The sequence below is a fragment of the Bombus huntii genome, chromosome 11 (genome assembly GCF_024542735.1).
Source record: "Bombus huntii isolate Logan2020A chromosome 11, iyBomHunt1.1, whole genome shotgun sequence".
Taxonomy (NCBI): Eukaryota; Metazoa; Arthropoda; class Insecta; order Hymenoptera; family Apidae; genus Bombus; species Bombus huntii.
Genome location: NC_066248.1, coordinates 12,741,212 through 12,760,154, shown reverse-complemented (window position 1 = coordinate 12,760,154; position 18,943 = coordinate 12,741,212). Strand labels below are relative to the sequence as shown.

The 18,943-nt window shown below is 35.9% G+C and overlaps 1 protein-coding gene across 2 annotated transcripts in view; it reads left to right on the top strand.

Annotated features, from left to right (window-relative positions):
- LOC126871147 (uncharacterized) overlaps positions 1-16,254 on the top strand; it is a 222,338-nt gene extending 206,084 nt beyond the window's left edge. For both annotated transcript variants that reach the window (XM_050629614.1, XM_050629615.1), the window contains exons 4-8: positions 297-407; positions 1,340-1,526; positions 7,063-7,244; positions 13,300-13,540; positions 14,096-16,254. In XM_050629614.1, the coding sequence (XP_050485571.1) occupies positions 297-407; positions 1,340-1,526; positions 7,063-7,244; positions 13,300-13,540; positions 14,096-14,343 (969 nt within the window). In that variant the 3' untranslated portion in view covers positions 14,344-16,254. The remainder of the gene's footprint in view (positions 1-296; positions 408-1,339; positions 1,527-7,062; positions 7,245-13,299; positions 13,541-14,095) is intronic.
- Positions 16,255-18,943: the final 2,689 nt, after the last annotated feature.

The window sequence follows — 18,943 nt, the reverse complement described above, 5'->3', positions numbered from 1 at the left end:
AAAGGTAATCAAGGGTTAACTTAATTAAAGTAAGTGAATAAAAAATTACGAAAATAAATTACAATAATACTCGGCCATTTCGGCGTAGTTCCATGCTGTTGCGTCTATTTGGATGGTTCATTTGAAAATAATCGCCGCGAAGAAACGATAATTCACGACGCAGAACGCCATTCTGCTCACCTTTTCGCCCGGAGTCGCGGTACATCAAAAGGAACTGGCCGGCCTCAGATTTATTCGTCAGGCATTTTTAAATAATTATCGTTCGCGATTCAATACAGTCTTCTTTTTCTGTTTAGTGTCACGAAGCGGAGAAACCACCGCCTCCGTCGTCGCAAGAATCCAGATGGGAGTTTCCTAGAGATAAGCTTAGGTTACAGACGGTCCTCGGCCAAGGAAACTTCGGCCAGGTAAAGCGTTAGTCTCTCCCTCGAACGGAACAGGAACAGCGAGTCCTCAGGCGAGAGACGGCGATAATAAATCGTCCGACGTTAACGTGAAACGCGCGCCGCCCGCGAAATTTCGGTTACAACTCTTGAAACGCTCTTGTGAAACACTCTTTTATTCATTTATTTACTGGCGAGAGTGACTCATTAATAAAAAGTAGAGGAAAGAAAATTATACATGTATGATGCATATTTAGTTTTTCTTTGTATTAAATTCTTTATTATCTTTTTCACTAAATTTCTTAATCTATTATTCATTATTTTTATTAAGTGTGTATTAAATTGTTCGATCGTATGACGATTTTACGGACGTTTATTGATTTCATGTGTTTCAATGGACGATAGATAGATCGTTGTTTATCATTTATGTAATGATCCGTGGAACTCGCGGTGATATAATGGACTTCAAATGTTCAATAAACAGTTGTTGTTTGCATAGACATTCGAATTACTTTTGATTTAGTGATTCCTGGAATACTGGTTAGGTGGAACTATGCTTCTTATTAAGCAAATAATCAGTGAATACCTTGTCGATTGTCGGCAACATGTGAATTCTTTTATTATACAACTGTATTGTATAAGAATTCTTTATACATTACCGATTCTTTTCTTTGAAATACTTTGTGAGAATTACAATCTAAGATATATCTAACGAGAAAATTACTTTGCAACATTTAGTGTACTGATCTTTAATACTGTTTTAATTGCTACTAACGTATGTTTTTCAACCAAAAGACATTCGTTAGGTAATACTTATTTATTACATAATTTTCTGTCTAACGTGTAATATCGTATGCAATTCTGAACGCTAAAACCTAGTTTCACGCAGAAGATGGAGTTTATAATTAAAATCCTATTAGAAAGTCGAATTCACGTTGTATTTTTTGGTCGTTTAGGTCTGGAAGGCTGAAGCCGACGATTTGACTGGTCATCAAGGAACGACCCGGTTAGTAGCCGTCAAAACCGTCAAAGAAGGTGCTTCCGAACGAGAGAAGGAGGATCTGGTTCGAGAACTCGAAATCATGCAGCAACTTGGCAGCCATCCGAACGTCGTAACTCTTCTAGGTTGCTGTACAGAACAAGGTAGGCTCAATTAAATTAATTTCAACATAGTTCATACAGTTTTTAATTCGAAATCATGTCATTTAATATGTGCACAGACAACACCTCAATTATAATGTCAAAATACTTAATATCTGAGGAAGTATTTCTTAAAAATATTTTTATTTTTGTAATTAGTATAAGAGATAATATGAATAAAGGTAGTTCTTCATTTCTTAGATCAATATGTCATTCCTTACCTTAATGCTTTTATAAAGAAGACAAAGAAAAGTCCAAGTAAAGGTATTATTTAATGTGTAAGAAAAAATCTATTAAAGAATTCCTTATTTTTGTAATTTGTCTAAAATGGTAATATCTCGTTTCTTAAACCATCCTTATATTTGCACAAGGAATGCGATGGAGTGTTGGAAATGGAATACTCAGTACTTGTTAAATAAATATCGCAGGTGTTGTTTTCGCATTCGAGTCCGGCAGATATTACTTTGTTACCAAGTTCACGAGTCACTTATTCCTGACCTTGCCTGTGTAAACGTCAGCGACTAGCTTTACAAAAACTAGTGGAGTTTTAAGTGGCAGTTCGTTTACGGAGATTGCAAAATACGATGATTAAGTAATCAAGATTCTAATTGTAAGAAGAGGCTTCGTTTGTTTGAAAAGTTACATTCCAACCCATCCATGTTGTCAAACGATTGTTCTTCGGTCTTTTTCTGACGTCTATCGCATAAAATAACGTCTCCATTAATATTCCTATTGTGATGACGATACTGTAGACTCTATGCAATTTTTTATTTCTATGAATATATCCAAAAAAATGGAACTTAATTTTTATTTCACTTACTAAATATTATAACGAGTATTTTACTTCGATTATTTTATATACTTTTGTACATAAATCGCGTGCATTCACGCATGTGCTTTCGAATTTTCCATAAACGTATAAAAATCTAGTCGTGAGGATTTTTTCAATCCCAAAATGAAGAGCCAATCTCTTTCGTTTCGCTCTTCACGTTTTCCTCCCTGTTATTCAACGCCATCGCGTTTCCCGAGAATTAATGGCTTAAATAGTAATTCACACCTGCGTTGCGTAGACTACGAAACTACACACAATAACTGGTTTTGATCGTAGTCGCCTCTGAAATCGCGCTTATCTCGCCGACTAGCGCATCTTTAATTATTTACGATTCCCTGTTTTCGACGACCATCCACAGATCGTATCGTCGTGAAACACGGCGTAATGCATATTGAAGACGTCGTTAGGGGATCGCAAGAGAGATGCATTCCTCGTCATTGAGTCAGCAATGATAGGTCTTCTTTCTCCTTCGTCTCCGTCTCAACCGACCACCGTAATCATTTACACGCGTGCACTATTGTTTTGCAAATAAAAGGAAGATCGATCGCTGGTACCAGCGGAGGAGGACTCGCTGTTTACGTGCGATCATCCTGCAGGTAATTGAGTAATAGTTCTGGAGAACTGCCTCCGCAGAGCCACCACGAAGGAAGGATTAATGAGTTCCAATCGGTTGGATAATCGCGACAATGTTAGAATTCGATTTTTTTCTTTGACTAAGAGACACTGTGCGATAAAGAATACAATCCGTTATTGTATTTGAATTGTTAAGAAGATACATTGGTTAATATTATGTATTAAAAAGTGGAAAAAAGTTAGATTGTGTTTTTTAAGAATTTTCTTTATATCTACGATTGTTTGTGTCACCTTCTTACAGTGAATCAATTTATGGAAATAAATAGTTTGGGTTTTGAGAAGGGCAAAACTAATTCTGAACTGGAATAATGAAATTAAGACATTTATGAAAAGCGAAGTTGATTGCTTTCGCTTCTGAATGGTTTGTTTGGAAATAACGTACAATAAAGTATTGTGTAAAGAAATTATATGGAATTCGCTAATTTGTGAATTTTACCAACTTCAGCGAATTGCGTGAAATACATTTTTGCTAAGTTCAGCACATACCGATCGTGATACGAATATCGATTATGAAACATCGAGGAAAGGAAATTTTATTTTACAACGTTATCGTGCAAGTTCGTGGTGCATTAAAAGTCGAAGCGTGAAATGGTTAAAAGCTATTTGCTTGCGTATGGGTTGTAACTATTGTCTGATTAATTGAGGTATAATAAATTGCTATTACATCGACATAGGATGGCTAAATAATCACAGTTCTTCACATTGGTCGCAATTATCTCGATGGGAGGATAAACCAGTGAATTGCCGTCGTGTTTTTCGTTTTTCCAGTTGTCGATTGTGCGCAGTTATACGCGTGAAACTGCGACGAAGAACGCAACGAAACACAATCGCATCGGACAATAAAAGAATGACCAGCTGTTTCAATACGATAAACCGAGTATTCTTCGAGTACCATTCCCTTGAAAAAAAGAAATTCAAAAATTCTTTCTACAGCATCGATGAGAATCTTTCAAAGAATCAATTCTTGAGAATAAACAGATCAACGATCAAGTGATGGCAAAAATTCTTCTTCTTATCAAAACTGCATATCCGCATCATTGCATAAATATGTTTCACTGTCAATAAATCCAATGCCAAGGACATCAGAAGAATTTTTCAAAGTATCGATTCTTGAGAATAAATAGAAGAATAATAAACAAACAATTAGATATAGAACTAAAAGTTCGTTTCTCAGTTTAAGTTGCATATGCATCAACAACTGCATTAATGACAAATCCGATGGTTGAGACGTCAAAAACAGCAACGAGACAATCTCGAAGTTTTAGTCGTGGTAGATTTCAAAGAGGAAGGCCCATTATACGTCTTTCGTTGGAAGCTCGTCGGTATCGTCGCTCTCATCGTATAAATTTCCATATGCGTCCCCACGGCGACGATCCTCGTGGCACAATACGTCTATTAAGTCGGCGAAATGATGGTTCGTAGCGGGGTTCGGAAGAGGATACACCGGTATTGATACGATCGGTCCGCTTGGACGTCGATCTGGATTTGACGTCGTTACGGCCTTCCCTCGATATTTATGCGCGGAATAGTCTTTTTCGCGATTGTATGCTAATGCACACAGAGCTGGTCTAGTAATAGTATAAAATGTAATCCCTTCTGGGAAATAGCTTCTTGATACGTTTAGAAAAATTAGGTTTTACGTACGATAAGCTTTCGAAGAGAAATTATTGTAGGTTTCGTGATACTATATTAGGTTGTATGAGATTTATGATAGTTTTGTCAGCTATATGTTGATAGTTGTATGGAAAATGTATTAGTACTATAAGTATCGCGACACCTTCTGGTTTCATATAGAACGATCATTCATTTAAATTATGATTAGGAGATAATGGTGCAAAAACTCGTAAAAGCTACTTGCAAAAGTTAGAAGAGATTATTGCAAATATTATGTGTTGTATTATGTGTAAGGTTGTGTATATTTACATTTTTTCATAGATGCATAAACTATCCACAGTCTATTGATGAATATTTGAAGAATTTTCTTTTAAGAAAAATATTCTTTTGAGATGGTCGTATAAAGAAAGAGTTGAAGTAAAAGGTTCTAATAATTGTGGGCGACCCTCAAGGTCCATGGAGGACGTGGCGTGTTCGTTTTGGGATGCACCACCCCGAAAGTCCTTCGACTACGTTCGACGTGTGTAGAAGAAAAAACACGCCTGCGTGAACCTACTCGCAAGATTTACGGCATCTAAATTTCTGGCCCCCCGTATTTATCGTTTCGGTCATGGTGGGCGCGTTCGAATTCCTTCCGAGCGACGTTTTCGTCCTTTGACGGCCGGTTCTTGTCAAAAGGATCCCTTTCAACAAATTAAAAAGAGGGACTAAATAAAAGGACTGTGACTGTCTTCAAGGATGGAAAAATATTTATGAACTGCTGTGTCGAACTTTAGCAGAATATTTGGCATTATTTCCCATCAGCAATAAAAAGAAGAAGATAAATGTAATTCAAGCAAGTATTTCTAGGTAAAGGTGTGACAGTAATTAGTCAGTTTGCTTAGGTATTTCCTTTGAAAAACAAATCTGTGGCACGTTGAAAAATTTCTGACATCCCTGGTGTTCAGAGTTCACGATCCTTAAAAGAGTTCTTTTGATGATACCGACGTTTTTCTTCTCTCCGCTTTATTCTTCTTCTTCTTCTTCTTCTTCTTTTCACGGTTTAATCGAGAGTCGGCGTTATTCACATGGAACATGGAGATTCTATAATATTTTATCGTGGATAAATTAGGAGCGCAAGTAAGGATCCATTTAGTGTCGTATTTTTCTGATCTCGCGACAGATCGATACTCTTCGATAAAGTATCGCGTGTGACATTAATTATGTCACCACCGCCAATTACCGGTGACAAATTTTTGCCTTTTGAGGGGTTGTAGCGGCGTCTCGTTCGTTCAGAATCCGATTAGCCCAGGTGCGAAACACGAATTTCGTTACCATTTATTGATGTCGGTAGTAATTTATTTCTAAATTAGCGGTGATCAGTTTCTGAAATACGAGATTGAGGATATTTATTAGGATGACCGTCTGAAAAAAGCTTCATCGAGGTTTTTACACTTTATTTCCCCTGTAGCAGCTTTGGATAACAACTAGTTAAGCTGAATTAGTATATAACATGTTTAAATATCAAAGACACTACATTACTGAAATTTTGTCTCTTCCTTGGAAAAGTAGAAACATAAGGGAAAAATAATCACAAGATCGTGGAGGCCTCATTCAAGGCATTGTGTGAAAGACCAAAATGTACGACCTAGATTACTATAATTTTACAAATCATCAAATATGACTCCAAGATGATTTCAATCGAGTCCTTATGATCATTCTATCGTGGTTGCGTAATTTTCTCATGTTCCACGCCAGATTTTATGACTTTTACACCGCAAGCTAAAAATTGGAACTGCTTAATCAAACAATGAAGTCGTATGAAATTTTGTAATTTGATAAAGATCTAAAGAATAAAAAACTACACCGATGTTTAATAAAGATCAGTTCCTATACTCTACATTATAATCCTTGAATAAGATTTGACTAAAGTTTGCCGATGCTGTCGACATGATAACAGCAGCAAGCACATTCATTGTTGAAGAGTACAGCTGTTAGCCCCAGTAACAGCATCGTAACAACACAACCGGTCCAAACTTAGAATTCACTGTATCTTGATTGCGTTATCCACTCGCCATGTTACATTTCTCGCCGTGCAAATATTATGACTGAGTGTACAGATCGTCTTGCGCGGAACAAATCTACTCGTAGAAAAGAACGCTCCTTAACAAACGAAAATTATTAAAGGCTGGTAATGCTATCCTAATATGAAAGTTATGAGCTCGTGCAGCCAGCAAAAGTGGGCCCATATGTTACAATCAGCCTGATACTACCTACGGGGGCCCGAAAGTGCTCCGGTTAAATTACTTTAAGGGCCTCACTGTGTAGTACAGCTCTTCGTATTCTCACCATATGGGGTCCCCTAATCCCATGCACGGCATCGTACGCGCTATTTCATTCACCGAGTTAATGCTGATCAAACTGCAATTTCGCGAAGCTTTAAGACCGTTTAATTGTGTAATCGTGTATGCTTGTTCGCAGAGCCTCATTATCTTATACTCGAGTACGTGATGTACGGGAAATTGTTGGCGTACCTGCGTGATCATCGCACCAGGCAGGATTTCTACAATTTCAGTGAGGACTCGGCCGCGCTCACCTCTAGGGATCTCACTGTTTTTGGATACTGCGTGGCAAGAGGCATGGAGTATCTTGCGTCAAAAAAGGTGAGAGTGTACTCTGATTTTACTATGTATATTTCTTTTGATTTTTTTTATTGTTTATTTTAATATAAATCATTTTGGTGTATGTGTTTCTTAACGCAATTGTGCATTAACGCGACATTTTATTCGCACTTTTCCTCGGTTAATTTATTGTAGATTATCATGACGATGTGTAAATGAATTGAGAATAGATTTTAACTCTTAAATGTACAATTCTTTCTAATAGGAGATTTTGAAAACGTGAATTTATGCGATACGAAACTATAGAAACATAGTTTCAAAAATCCATCTCATCTTTTCTGTATTTTTTATTTCAAGAGAAATTAATTGTCAAGTGAATTAAACGATACTATATCTATTAATAATCTGAAATACTTTAGAGCTAAATCTTTTTATCATGTTGATTTTTAAGGACGTTAAATCGTAAGTATCGCGTCACGTACAGCTTTTAATATCTGTGAATTATTAAAAGTACCCTTTCGTGGTCGCGTTTAAATTATCACTCCCCCCTTATTTGTATTTCCATTACGCTCACGAGGCTTCTTGGTGTTGGCCGAAAATTTATTATGACCTTACATGCTCGCGTGTTAAAGGAATCTTAGAGACGAAGCCAAAACGATACAGCGACCGTCTACTTACTGTAACATTATATCAAAGTATTACCCCCGATGTTGTTATATCCGTGCCATGCCGATCTTGTTCTTAATTCTTTCCAAATCTATGATCGATACTGCATTTCATCCCGCAACAACAAAGGAAAGATTCAGACTTCGTAAATGTCATACAAATTTATTAATTCATAAGAATGTCAATGATTAAACTTTCAGTATTTTTGGTAACTTAATTGGAAATTAACTTAGATGAAATAGTTCTCTTTCGTAATCAATATAACATTTTTCTCTATACCTTTTTACACAAAATATGCAAAGCTTCAGTCTCTCAAATCTACATCCCTATTTCATTTAATTTCTTATATTCTTATGTTTCTAAATTTTTCTCTATACAAAAATTCCTCTTTTGCAAATTTACAATCCTGCTTGATGTAATTTCTTACATTTCCACGTTTCCAAATTGTATCTGTGCAAAAGTTTCTTTTCTTTTCATTTTCAACCCCCCCCCCCCCCTCCTATTTGATTTAGTCTCTTCATACTTTTTTCTATGCGAAAATTCCTTTCTTCGCGTAGTGTATTTTTCACGTAGTATATTCTTTAATCTGACAAAGCTTTATAAACTCGCCATAAATCGAAGCTTCTCAATAACGAAGATAATGAAACGATAAAATATCGCCTTTAAAGTCTCCAATGTGTTTCAAAAACATCTACGTGTCAAAAGAGTACCCCGCATTAAAAACCGAATACCTCGTCCTTCGAGGTTGCCTATACGTTACGACTGAAGGTCGCGAGTGAAAAAGCGACGACATGACAAACAGCTTGCCGGTGGTATTTGTACGTCAAATATTTTCTTAGCGTCGGAAAGACGCGGGACCAGAGATCATTTCACCAGTGAATCTGTGTCAGTGGGCAAAAATGGATGACATGGTCAAATGAGATAAATTCTGACACGATCATCCTACAACCGTAAGTTGGTGTGAACAGCAATAAACTTATATTAGCGGGAATACGCGAAGAAGTTTGTATCGATTAAAGCGAGTTCTTTCCTTGTAAGAAAGTTAGCATAAGACCTAATATCTTTTTGTCTCGTGTCTGATGAAATTTATTCGACGATGAACCAGTTTCCAACTTTTAAGTAGCTCAATTATTTAGATTTACAAAAAATTAATAATTTTAGAAAGGATGTTGAATATGGTGATTTAAAAACTGGATAATTAAAAAAACTTGTATTACTTTGTCGAGACAAATTGATCAAAGAAAATGTTCGATGTTAATAAAATCTCGTTGTTGAAATATTGCTGAAGAAAATCGGGATTCTATGAAGATCGAAATCTTAGAAATGTAGAGTACTGAAAATGATCTTATGGTTCCAAGTCGTTTACGTAGATTAAAAAAATTAGTTAGGCATCCGCGGACACATTTTAAATCATGCTAAGATCCAAGTTGGGGCACTGTCAGAGGTGTCGAATGTTTATTGTCGATTTATGAAATTTCAAGCCAAAAAACGTGTGACTCGAAGCTGGTAATGCCGCCGTAACCGTAGAGTGACACGAGCGCGTTTAATATTACGGTTCTAACCTCCTTGCTGAAGGCACGTGATTCGCTTCGGAACCATAAAACAGACATTTTTATGCATTCAACGACGTTTAATGGACTCTTTTTTTGAGATAGTATCGTGACTCGAAGTCCAAGTCAACATTCTAAATTATTGTTCGTTTTCTTTATAGCCCTGCGTAAATATTCGAATAATATATCTTTTGGAGCTTCTTTTTGTACACAATTTCCTAAATTTCACTTTTTTCATTTTATAACATGTTTAATAATTCGAAATGTAATAGTCAGTTTCAATGGCGCAAAAATGAAATTCATCTCTGTGGAAGCAACTATAGAAGGAATATTACCGATGGTAAACCTTCGATTAGAATAATTTCACGCTGTTTCTTGCAAGGGCAAATATCGAATGAACCGTTCATAATTATTTTCTACGAATATCGAATGGTGTTCACGTAATCGTCTTCGGAGAATTGCCGCGTGAAAGCTAATTTTCTGAAGTTAGTGGACGATAATTACTCATCGGGAGGAAAACGGTAGTGTACATTCCGGCATGGAGAACATCAAGGTTCTTTTTCGCTCTACCAACCGCGAGAAACGTGCCTTAAACTTCAACTGTACGTTAACTATCTCTGCTAGCTATAACATCGTTTAAAAGGTGCAACTCGAATCTCGTCGTTATCTTCTCGAGTGTGAAAAATTCATTTAAAAACATATTACTCGTTATGGATGAAGTTTTTGCATCGTATGAAACATTCCTTAGCAACTGGTTTACTTAACTTTTTATACAAGCATACGAAGCAACCAACACGTATCTGCATCATTTCCATAATTCATCTGACTGGTTCGTGCTTCTGTCGTGTCATCTATTCCATAATCCTCCCTTTGCCGACGTATTAGAATAACAAATCATGTACTTCATAGTGCGAACATGAACGCTCATGAGTCACGAGGTATTTTAATCATTTTTTCGTATGTGTTGCAAAATGATTGGAGTTTTCAAATGAAGGTGATGTTGTGCCTTGTTCGGAAAATTAATTACTCTTGAAAACTTGATGAGTAAGTTGTTTTATAATAAGGTGAACCTTAGACGAATGTCAGGCAGAAACATTGCATGAAGGTAGATATCGCAACCTTTTTACGCTTTCAAATAATTCCATTAGACCTTTATAGAACTATTTTCCAAAAGAGAATAACTAGGTTTCTGAGAATCAGACTGTAAATGCATTAAGAGAATACTTTAATAATAAAAAATAAAAAACTAACAGTTCACTACGTAAATTTACTAAATAAATTGCTAGAATATTATATCAAAGACTAATAAATAGGAATTTTAATTAAAACAATCGATTCCTTTTCTTTCCTGAAAATCTTTCTATAGACAAAAATATACCATAAAATACTGGACGCTGAAAAAATATATACATATAGATTAAGCAATTGAGGAATGAATTATTAATACTTGGATAGATATAACTCAAATGAGTTACTAGATAAAAAAGGTTTCGATTGTAATAAGCAATTTCCGTCTTGCTAAAAGTTGAACCAACAAAACTTTCCGATCAACCTGACACTTTTACTGGAATAACGCAGCGACGCAGACTTTTTCTTTTATCGAATATCGATGACAATGCAGTAGCAAGGTAAAAAATGGTAAATAGCTAAATATCATCATCGACCGGTTATGATTCAGTTGATGGAGATGCACGCGGCGAGGCTGCTCGAGGCATCGAACAGCGGGAACGAAGTCTCGATTGGAATCAGTATGCTATGTTCGTCGTTGGAAGGACGGGCAAAGAGCAACCGAGTCAGGATGTCGATTTCAATCAAAGATTATATACGAGTTCGCAGAAATTCTTCTCAAGAATTGTTCCTCCAATAATTCTCCCGACATACATAGTACCCTTAATTGAAAGTGGAAGCCACGGCTGATGCACGAACGAGATGAAATGATTTAAAGCCTCGAAACAGCGAGGCTTATTGGTTTAAGATCGAGATCATTATGCTTACTTCGCACGAACCGTGGAGGTATTGTTTCGGTTGCAAATTAATACGGATATACATCCGGGGAAATATTTATTCTGAATTATTTATCGTCTTTCCTCTCAATATTGAAGGATGAAGCTTAACGTCGTAACATCATAGAATCGAGAATACTTTACAGAATTATAATTTTTAGAAATTTTCTTCACTTGACATTTTTTAAATAACGCGAGTCTTCGACAAGTTCAAGATAAAAATGAAAAGAAAGACACAAACACAGACAAATTTAAAACAAACGGAGGATATTTATGACAGTTAAAACGATAGCTGGAAAAGCAAAATTTCCTCCTGTCAGTGTAATAAAGATAATAATACGTAAGCAATGAAACAATTTTAGATTATTTATCAATTATACGACACGCGTCCAAAATATTTATCACGAGAACGTGACTTAAACGTGATCGGAATACAAATCGCTTGGCTTCTTGATATTTCATCTTTTTTTTTCTTCTGATACGGTAACGCCGGCATACCATAGATACACTGGTATCTTATGTTACGCGCAAGTAGTCGCGAAAATATATTTTTCATCCGTACAAAACGTTGAGGAGCGGGCAGAAACACGAGCAGGTCGACACGACAAATGGACTCGCGTTCGAGTTTTGCACCGGTGGTCGCGCGGCGCGCTATAAATCTAGAAGATGAAGTCATTAAAGAAACGGCAAAGACGTATGTATATCCAGTTCGCCTTGACATTGAGCAGCGCAAGTTCATTAGCATCGGCCACGGTCGAACGGCGAGAGCCCGCTCACCCGATTTTCCGACAGCCTAATTCGTACTCTTCCGTGTTGTTTCAAAGTTTCTTGAATATTCTTTTGAAACAAAATTTTCTTGGAAAGTTACAATAATCTGCTGTTTATTCTGTGAAAGATTTCTGTTAATTAATTGGTAATAAGATGATTCATAGCGTGTTTTTATTGTGTAACTTTGATTTTCAATATGGAGACTTTGGTGATTCATTGATGATGGTCCATTTTATCCTCTGAGGTCAGAGAAATGTATGTATGTACGCGGATCAACATTGTTGATCGGTTAATCGATCAAAAATAGCTTTTGAGAAAATTGCTACTGCTATGTTAAATATATTTTCTCCCGACGATAGGTTCTTAACTGATAGGTTCTTAACTGATAGGTTCTTAACGATAGGTTCTTAACTAAAAGAAACTCAACCATTTACACTTTTGACTAGGCTTTGCATCCAAACTCGTGTTATATAACGATTGTACCATTTCCTCGAATATTCCCCGGAGACTTGAACCTGTAATCATCTATGACGGAAGTCTGCAACACAGTCCAGTACTGTTCACTAGTTTAATCGAAGCTTTCATCGTTGCTCAAACATCATCACCGACTTTGATCGACGCGTCGAGGTCGTACGACAATTAAATTTCAGGCGTATTTACCGGTACGCCAAGCAATTTCCATTGAAGCACACGGTTCACGAGGTCCGCGGTGGCTGGCCACATGAGAACGTAAAATAAATCAAGCTCAGGCTTCCGCGGCGAATAACAGTACGACGAACACGCGATAAATCAGACGTACAATAAATAATCAGCAATAACGTGTCTCTGCCGCCGTATTACGAAGCCGAGCAACGTAGAATCCGCGGGTCATAAAATCTATTCGTCGAGTCCCGTCGTCGAAGAATACCTTTGGTGGTAGAAGAGGTCTTGAGACTTTTCTACGCGACAATCCAACCAGTTCGAGGATTCGACTTTGCTCGCTCTATCACTTGATACCTTGTATATGCGATGTGGTAACTATAGTGCGGTTGCGTAACAGGACGTCCACCTGCGGTCACTGTCTCATGGAGGAACGTTGATCGAGCCGTGTGCTTTTGTTCGATTTTGCAGATCATCCACCGTGATCTTGCCGCGAGGAACGTGCTAGTGGACCATAACAAGCTGTGCAAGATCGCCGACTTCGGTATGTCCAGATTTGCGAACGAAGATGGGGAAGTGATCGAGACGAGACACGGCAGAAACGCGTTGCCAATAAGGTGGATGGCGCCCGAGTCATTGATCTACTCGCTATTCACCACTAAGACGGACGTTTGGAGCTTCGGGATCTTGATGTGGGAGATCGTCACCCTGGGTATGTGTGAATCATTGATTTCTCGAATTTGGTATTTTATATTCCAATCACAGTTCCAAATTTCTTTAGTGTTAAGTCTGACTACTTTATAAATGAAATAATAGTAACTATATTGACGATAAAATAATAATACAACCTTCCTCCTTACTTCTATAATCTTAACTCTTCGTCGACTCTTGTCTTCTAATTCTTAATTAATTCGTTCGCTCATTCGCTTTTCTTTATTTCTCTGTCTCTTTTACTCTTGATACTTTCGTAGTCCTATTAATATTCTATCATTTCCTCATTTTTTATTTTATATTTAAGTAATTATTTAATTCCCTTATTTCTATTTGCCATTCCCATTTAAGTAATTGTCTTAATAATTTACAACTTATAAAACAGATATGTATTTTTTAATGCACTATTTTATCTTTGTGAATCATAATATAAGATGTTACTTAGAAGTATTGCAATTTTTTTTAATTAAATATTTAATGATATCTTATTGGAGATATTTTTCCTATTATATTATCAACGTTATCAATAACAAAAGAACTAATTTCCCTAACGCAGGTTCGACACCGTACCCGGACATGACGGCACGAGAAGTGATGCGAAACGTGCAGAACAGTTATCGGCTGGAGAGACCTTCGCATTGTCGAAGCGAGCTGTTCAGGGTGATATCCCGATGTTGGCAGGCTGATCCAGACCGCAGGCCGGAGTTCCAGACTCTAAGGAGGGATCTGGCGCAGTTACTCGAAGACAATATGAACGGACATTACGTAGATCTCGAGAGCTTCGCCTCAGAATGCACCGATTGAGCATCATCCAATAGAGATTCATTGGAAATCGTTTCTCTGTCGTTTGCTCGTTTTTGTCACATATAATCGAGCATTCTGGACCATCGGTTCATAAACACGATTGTTTCATGTCCAATAATCGATCCTCTGTCTTGAACAGGTGGACAATTTCAAGTTCGTGAAATTCTGATCGTAAGTTTGGTTGTTTCGATCCATTCGAAAGGTATCGACAACTGATCGATGCTTGTGGAACGCGTGAATGTGAATGGAATATGATGTTTCTCTTTGTATGAGGTAATCTGCGCGGTTTTGCGGAGGTGGTCGAGAGAGATTTTTTGCCTCAACATGGATCTGGTAATGCGTGAAATTTGTGAATTCGTAAAAATTCCAAATATCTGTTGCGAGATGTGAAAATCAGAATCCGTCCATATATGATTCTAATTTTTTATATCACTTCTATGTACTTAGGACAAACAAATCTGTGAAAAAAAGTAATTCTCGAAGCGTATACGGAATCTGTATATATTAAAGAACAATTTCGACAATATTACATCTTGTTCTTGAAACGTTTTGATACGGGTGCATACGGGTTTCAGAAAAAAAAGTGCTGATATGTTATGAGATTCGTGAAAGGTGAAGAATATTTTGCATCGAACGTAAAATTATGGAAAGACAATCGATAGCATATATGTGTGAGAGTGATTTTATTGTTAAAACGAAAACGAAATTGCGAATTATGAGGCGAGAAGGATGATTTAACAATGCAAATACGATGGTAAAGTAACGTGCAGTCTGTACAGTTAGGGATAACAGGCGTTCTTTACTGTTTCTTTCTTTCAACGCGGAGAAGATGTCTAAGATTCTCTTAAGTATTTCGTTTAGTATTACTACACTATGTCTAGCGTCATTTTCTTCAATTAATGCGCCAGTCGTTGAAAGTTCGTTCATATCGGTGTTTTTCGTTCAACATAATGCAACAAACATGATTTACTATATAGAATAAAATAACAATATTATAACAAGATTCAAACACACACAAAAAAGGAAAAAACGAAGAAGTAAGGTGATAGAGAAACTTCCATATTGTTTAACTTTGCTCGCATTCAACAAAAACTTTTTGAAATAAAAAAGACTCCGATATGTAAACGATCAATTACGCAACCCATCGCATAAATCTCATGACAACGCAAAACGATCGACGTACATCGTTTTCCAGTTGTCTAATGTATTTTTCTCACTTATAATCATTGTACATAAACTCGCATTATTATAAACGCGTCGTGTCAATCAAAAAAAAAAGTTGAAAAAACAGAAGAACAATTTTTCTTGATCGTCTCATCGTAGTTATATCGAGAATTATTGTAATAATTATTATTATTATCCGTATCATTATTAACGAATCGTTATTAAACACGTACGTTTATAAGTTTCCAATCGTCGATTAATATTCTTAATCATTCTAGTCTTTCTTAATGCGTATGGGGTGGCGATTGGTCCTGAATTAAGCACAGAAATCGCGTGTAAATTTATTATTCTGGATTGTGATATCTTCGTACGTTTTTTTTCTTCTTTTTATACGATATATTACGAGAACTTCCCTTTAGAGCCGATTAAAGCCCCATCATTGTCGGTTGATTGTTTTATTAAGTTTTGTACGTTAAAATGGAACGTCGACTCATCTCTTCGAGAATCCCGACCTCGCTTCTATAATATCGAAGAGAAGCGATTCTGTCAATTTTTTTAGACTTTATCGTGGCGTTACTTTTTGCGTAGTTTTGCGATCCGATCACATATATACATACTCTTTTCCTATTTTTTTTTTTTTGCCTGCCGTTCTTTGTTACCCCTGCCCCCAAAAAAATGCAAATTATTGTATGTAAACTCAACTATTGTAAGAAGATTTTTTTGTCAGTAAACGTTGTCGTAAATTCACGCAGTTCTTATTTTTTTTATAAACAATTTTCTTGGTCTTTGATTACCATAGACCAGTGAATTACTTAATCACTTTAAACATATGAGGTCGTCAATCGGATTTTGTCAAAACTGTGTAAATAGATTCATTTATAACGTACAACAGCGAGAAAAAAGTAAAAGTTTAGGAGCGATGATACAAGATAAAAACAACGTGGAAGATATGATAAAAAGGTCTATGTCCCTAGCGAGGCATCTAAATAATTATAATAGTTCCATTAATTTTATTCATTAATATACATGTACGATAGCGATTTTTCTTCGGTACCCTGTAATCGATATAAATTTCCTTAAAGGATCTATATGTATGTTAAGAATTCTTATTCCCTTTAAAAAGTTTTAGAAATATTTAGATAGGTATATGTAGCGATAAATTATGGATTTAACTCATAAAAACTATAAAATAATATGCCACGATCAAAATTAATAATTAAAAATGAAAAAGATTAAAGTTTGCAATTAAAATAACTAATTTGAATAAACAAGATGGAAGCCGAAACGTCACGTAAAGAGTCAAGAATTAAATATAGCATTTAATTAATATGCTTTCGTTTAATTAATACCTATCTGGGTAAAGAGAGGAAAATGTTTTAATATATAGAATGATTGCATTTTTCGCGTGAAGAATGCGCGAATAATTGACCGAGAATGCAGGCCTCAATTAAACTCTCGGTCTCCCGCCGGTTTAATTGCGAAATCGTAGCAACGAATTGTTACGATGATATCGTGCGTGAGTTTTCTTGTTTCTCGATTATTTTTTTACTGCTTGCATCTTAATTAACTTGCTTCCAACGCATCAAAGAGGGTGCATTCCTACGCACGATTACACGTGACACGGTTATCTTAAATTTTTATTAAAAACGGTTAAACAAAGAGAGAATAATATTTGAAAAATTTGAAAAGAATTTAATCGTGTATAGGCAATTAAATAATATATCTATTAAATAATGAGTTTACAAATTATTACAGCAATCTGTTACCTGTGATAAAATCGTTTAACATGTATTCTGAAGTAGCGCATTAGAAATCGAATTTCAGAAACTTCCATTTCTTTATTAACAGTAGAGTGTGTAAATGGGAAATTATGTGTAAAAATTATTATCAGTATACTGTATTAGTAGCCAAGTTTAGGAATAATATAGGTAGTTAGAGTAAATTTAATCTTATACATATTGCATTTCTAGACTTGATATTTCCTGTTCAAATAAATGTACTCCCTGATAATTTATTTCTGTGTAACAAGAGATTCATCTTCATTACAGTATGATGTTGATGATCACAAAACTTTCACCTGTCTCTATTATCCTACGATTTTAAATCGTAATTATACCTGTTTGTGGTGACCAACTTTCTAAAAGGTATGTAATCCCAAAATCTTCTTCTGAATTTTTTCCTAAAACCTTAAAAAGAAACGCAGGTAATATTTTTCATCGAAATAAGTTCGTCGGTTGATGTATCAATTAAGTTTATGATATGAATTGCCAAATTCAAGGGCCGTAATAAAATAATTATTTAAAGGCAAAATTATTTAATTTATTACTTATTAATGCAATAAACATATTTAGGGATTAATGATTAATAATAACTGTGAAACCAAATACAATTTGCAATTAAATCCAAACTTCCGAGTGGTCAATGAAAGCTTCATCAAGCTGAATCGGTAAAATTGGATTCCGTTATCCCCGCCTGGGCTTCTCTCATAAAATTTTCAGAAGTTGTTTGCATAATTTTAAGACTTTATCACGCAATCCTTGTAACGGTAGTGTTCTTCGGTGGAAAGATTCCGCAAAAGGCGCGAACAGTTGGTGCGTTAATTGAATTCTCGCATCACGCGATGTTTTACGGCTGAGTGAATTATTCGAGTTATAGTGCAATAATTGAACTAAGGATTTTGTAATTTATCGCCGACTATCAGATAAGATGGCGAGCCATTTTAGTTTTTGCCCGGCATGAAATTAAGCTCACGCTCCACGAGTTTACACCCTATCGTCTCGTGACGTTTCGATTTGCGGTGACTTGATGGGCGTGTAATATCCTCGTGCATCTGAAATTCCTATTGATACTTATTCTTGTGAAGAATTCGTATACTAAAGAATTTCGTAGTGAAGAATTTCGTAGCGAATTATTTTACATACTTTTGTATATCGTGGATAGAAAGCGATAGAAATATTTAACATCGAATTGTCATTAATAGTTAAAATATAAAATAGCTAAAAGTACAAACAGAAGGACACGTTATATATACAATATAAATATTGAAACATTTAAGGTTCGTATCTTTCAACTCATTTAATCAATTATAGTATAAACGCATCGAACGAATATATTAGAAGGAACTGAAAGTGAATATGATAGGAGTCACTCGAATCAGATTGGCCCTAAAGGAAACATGCGGAACGCACGAAGAATCGTTGAACGTCTCCAATCATCCTCGAGAATTGTCAGTAGGAATTGCGTGGATGGCATATATGTATGAACGTCTCGTGCAGTAGTTTTCAGAGCTGTCGTATGTTGCAACATGTATTGGGGTAAGGATCGTTATCGTAAATTGGATCGCATTCCGGAAATCTTGAAATAGTCGTAAAACGTCGAAACCTGTTTATAGTGATGGGTAGTTCGATGATCGAATGAGATCGAATGAGATCTTACG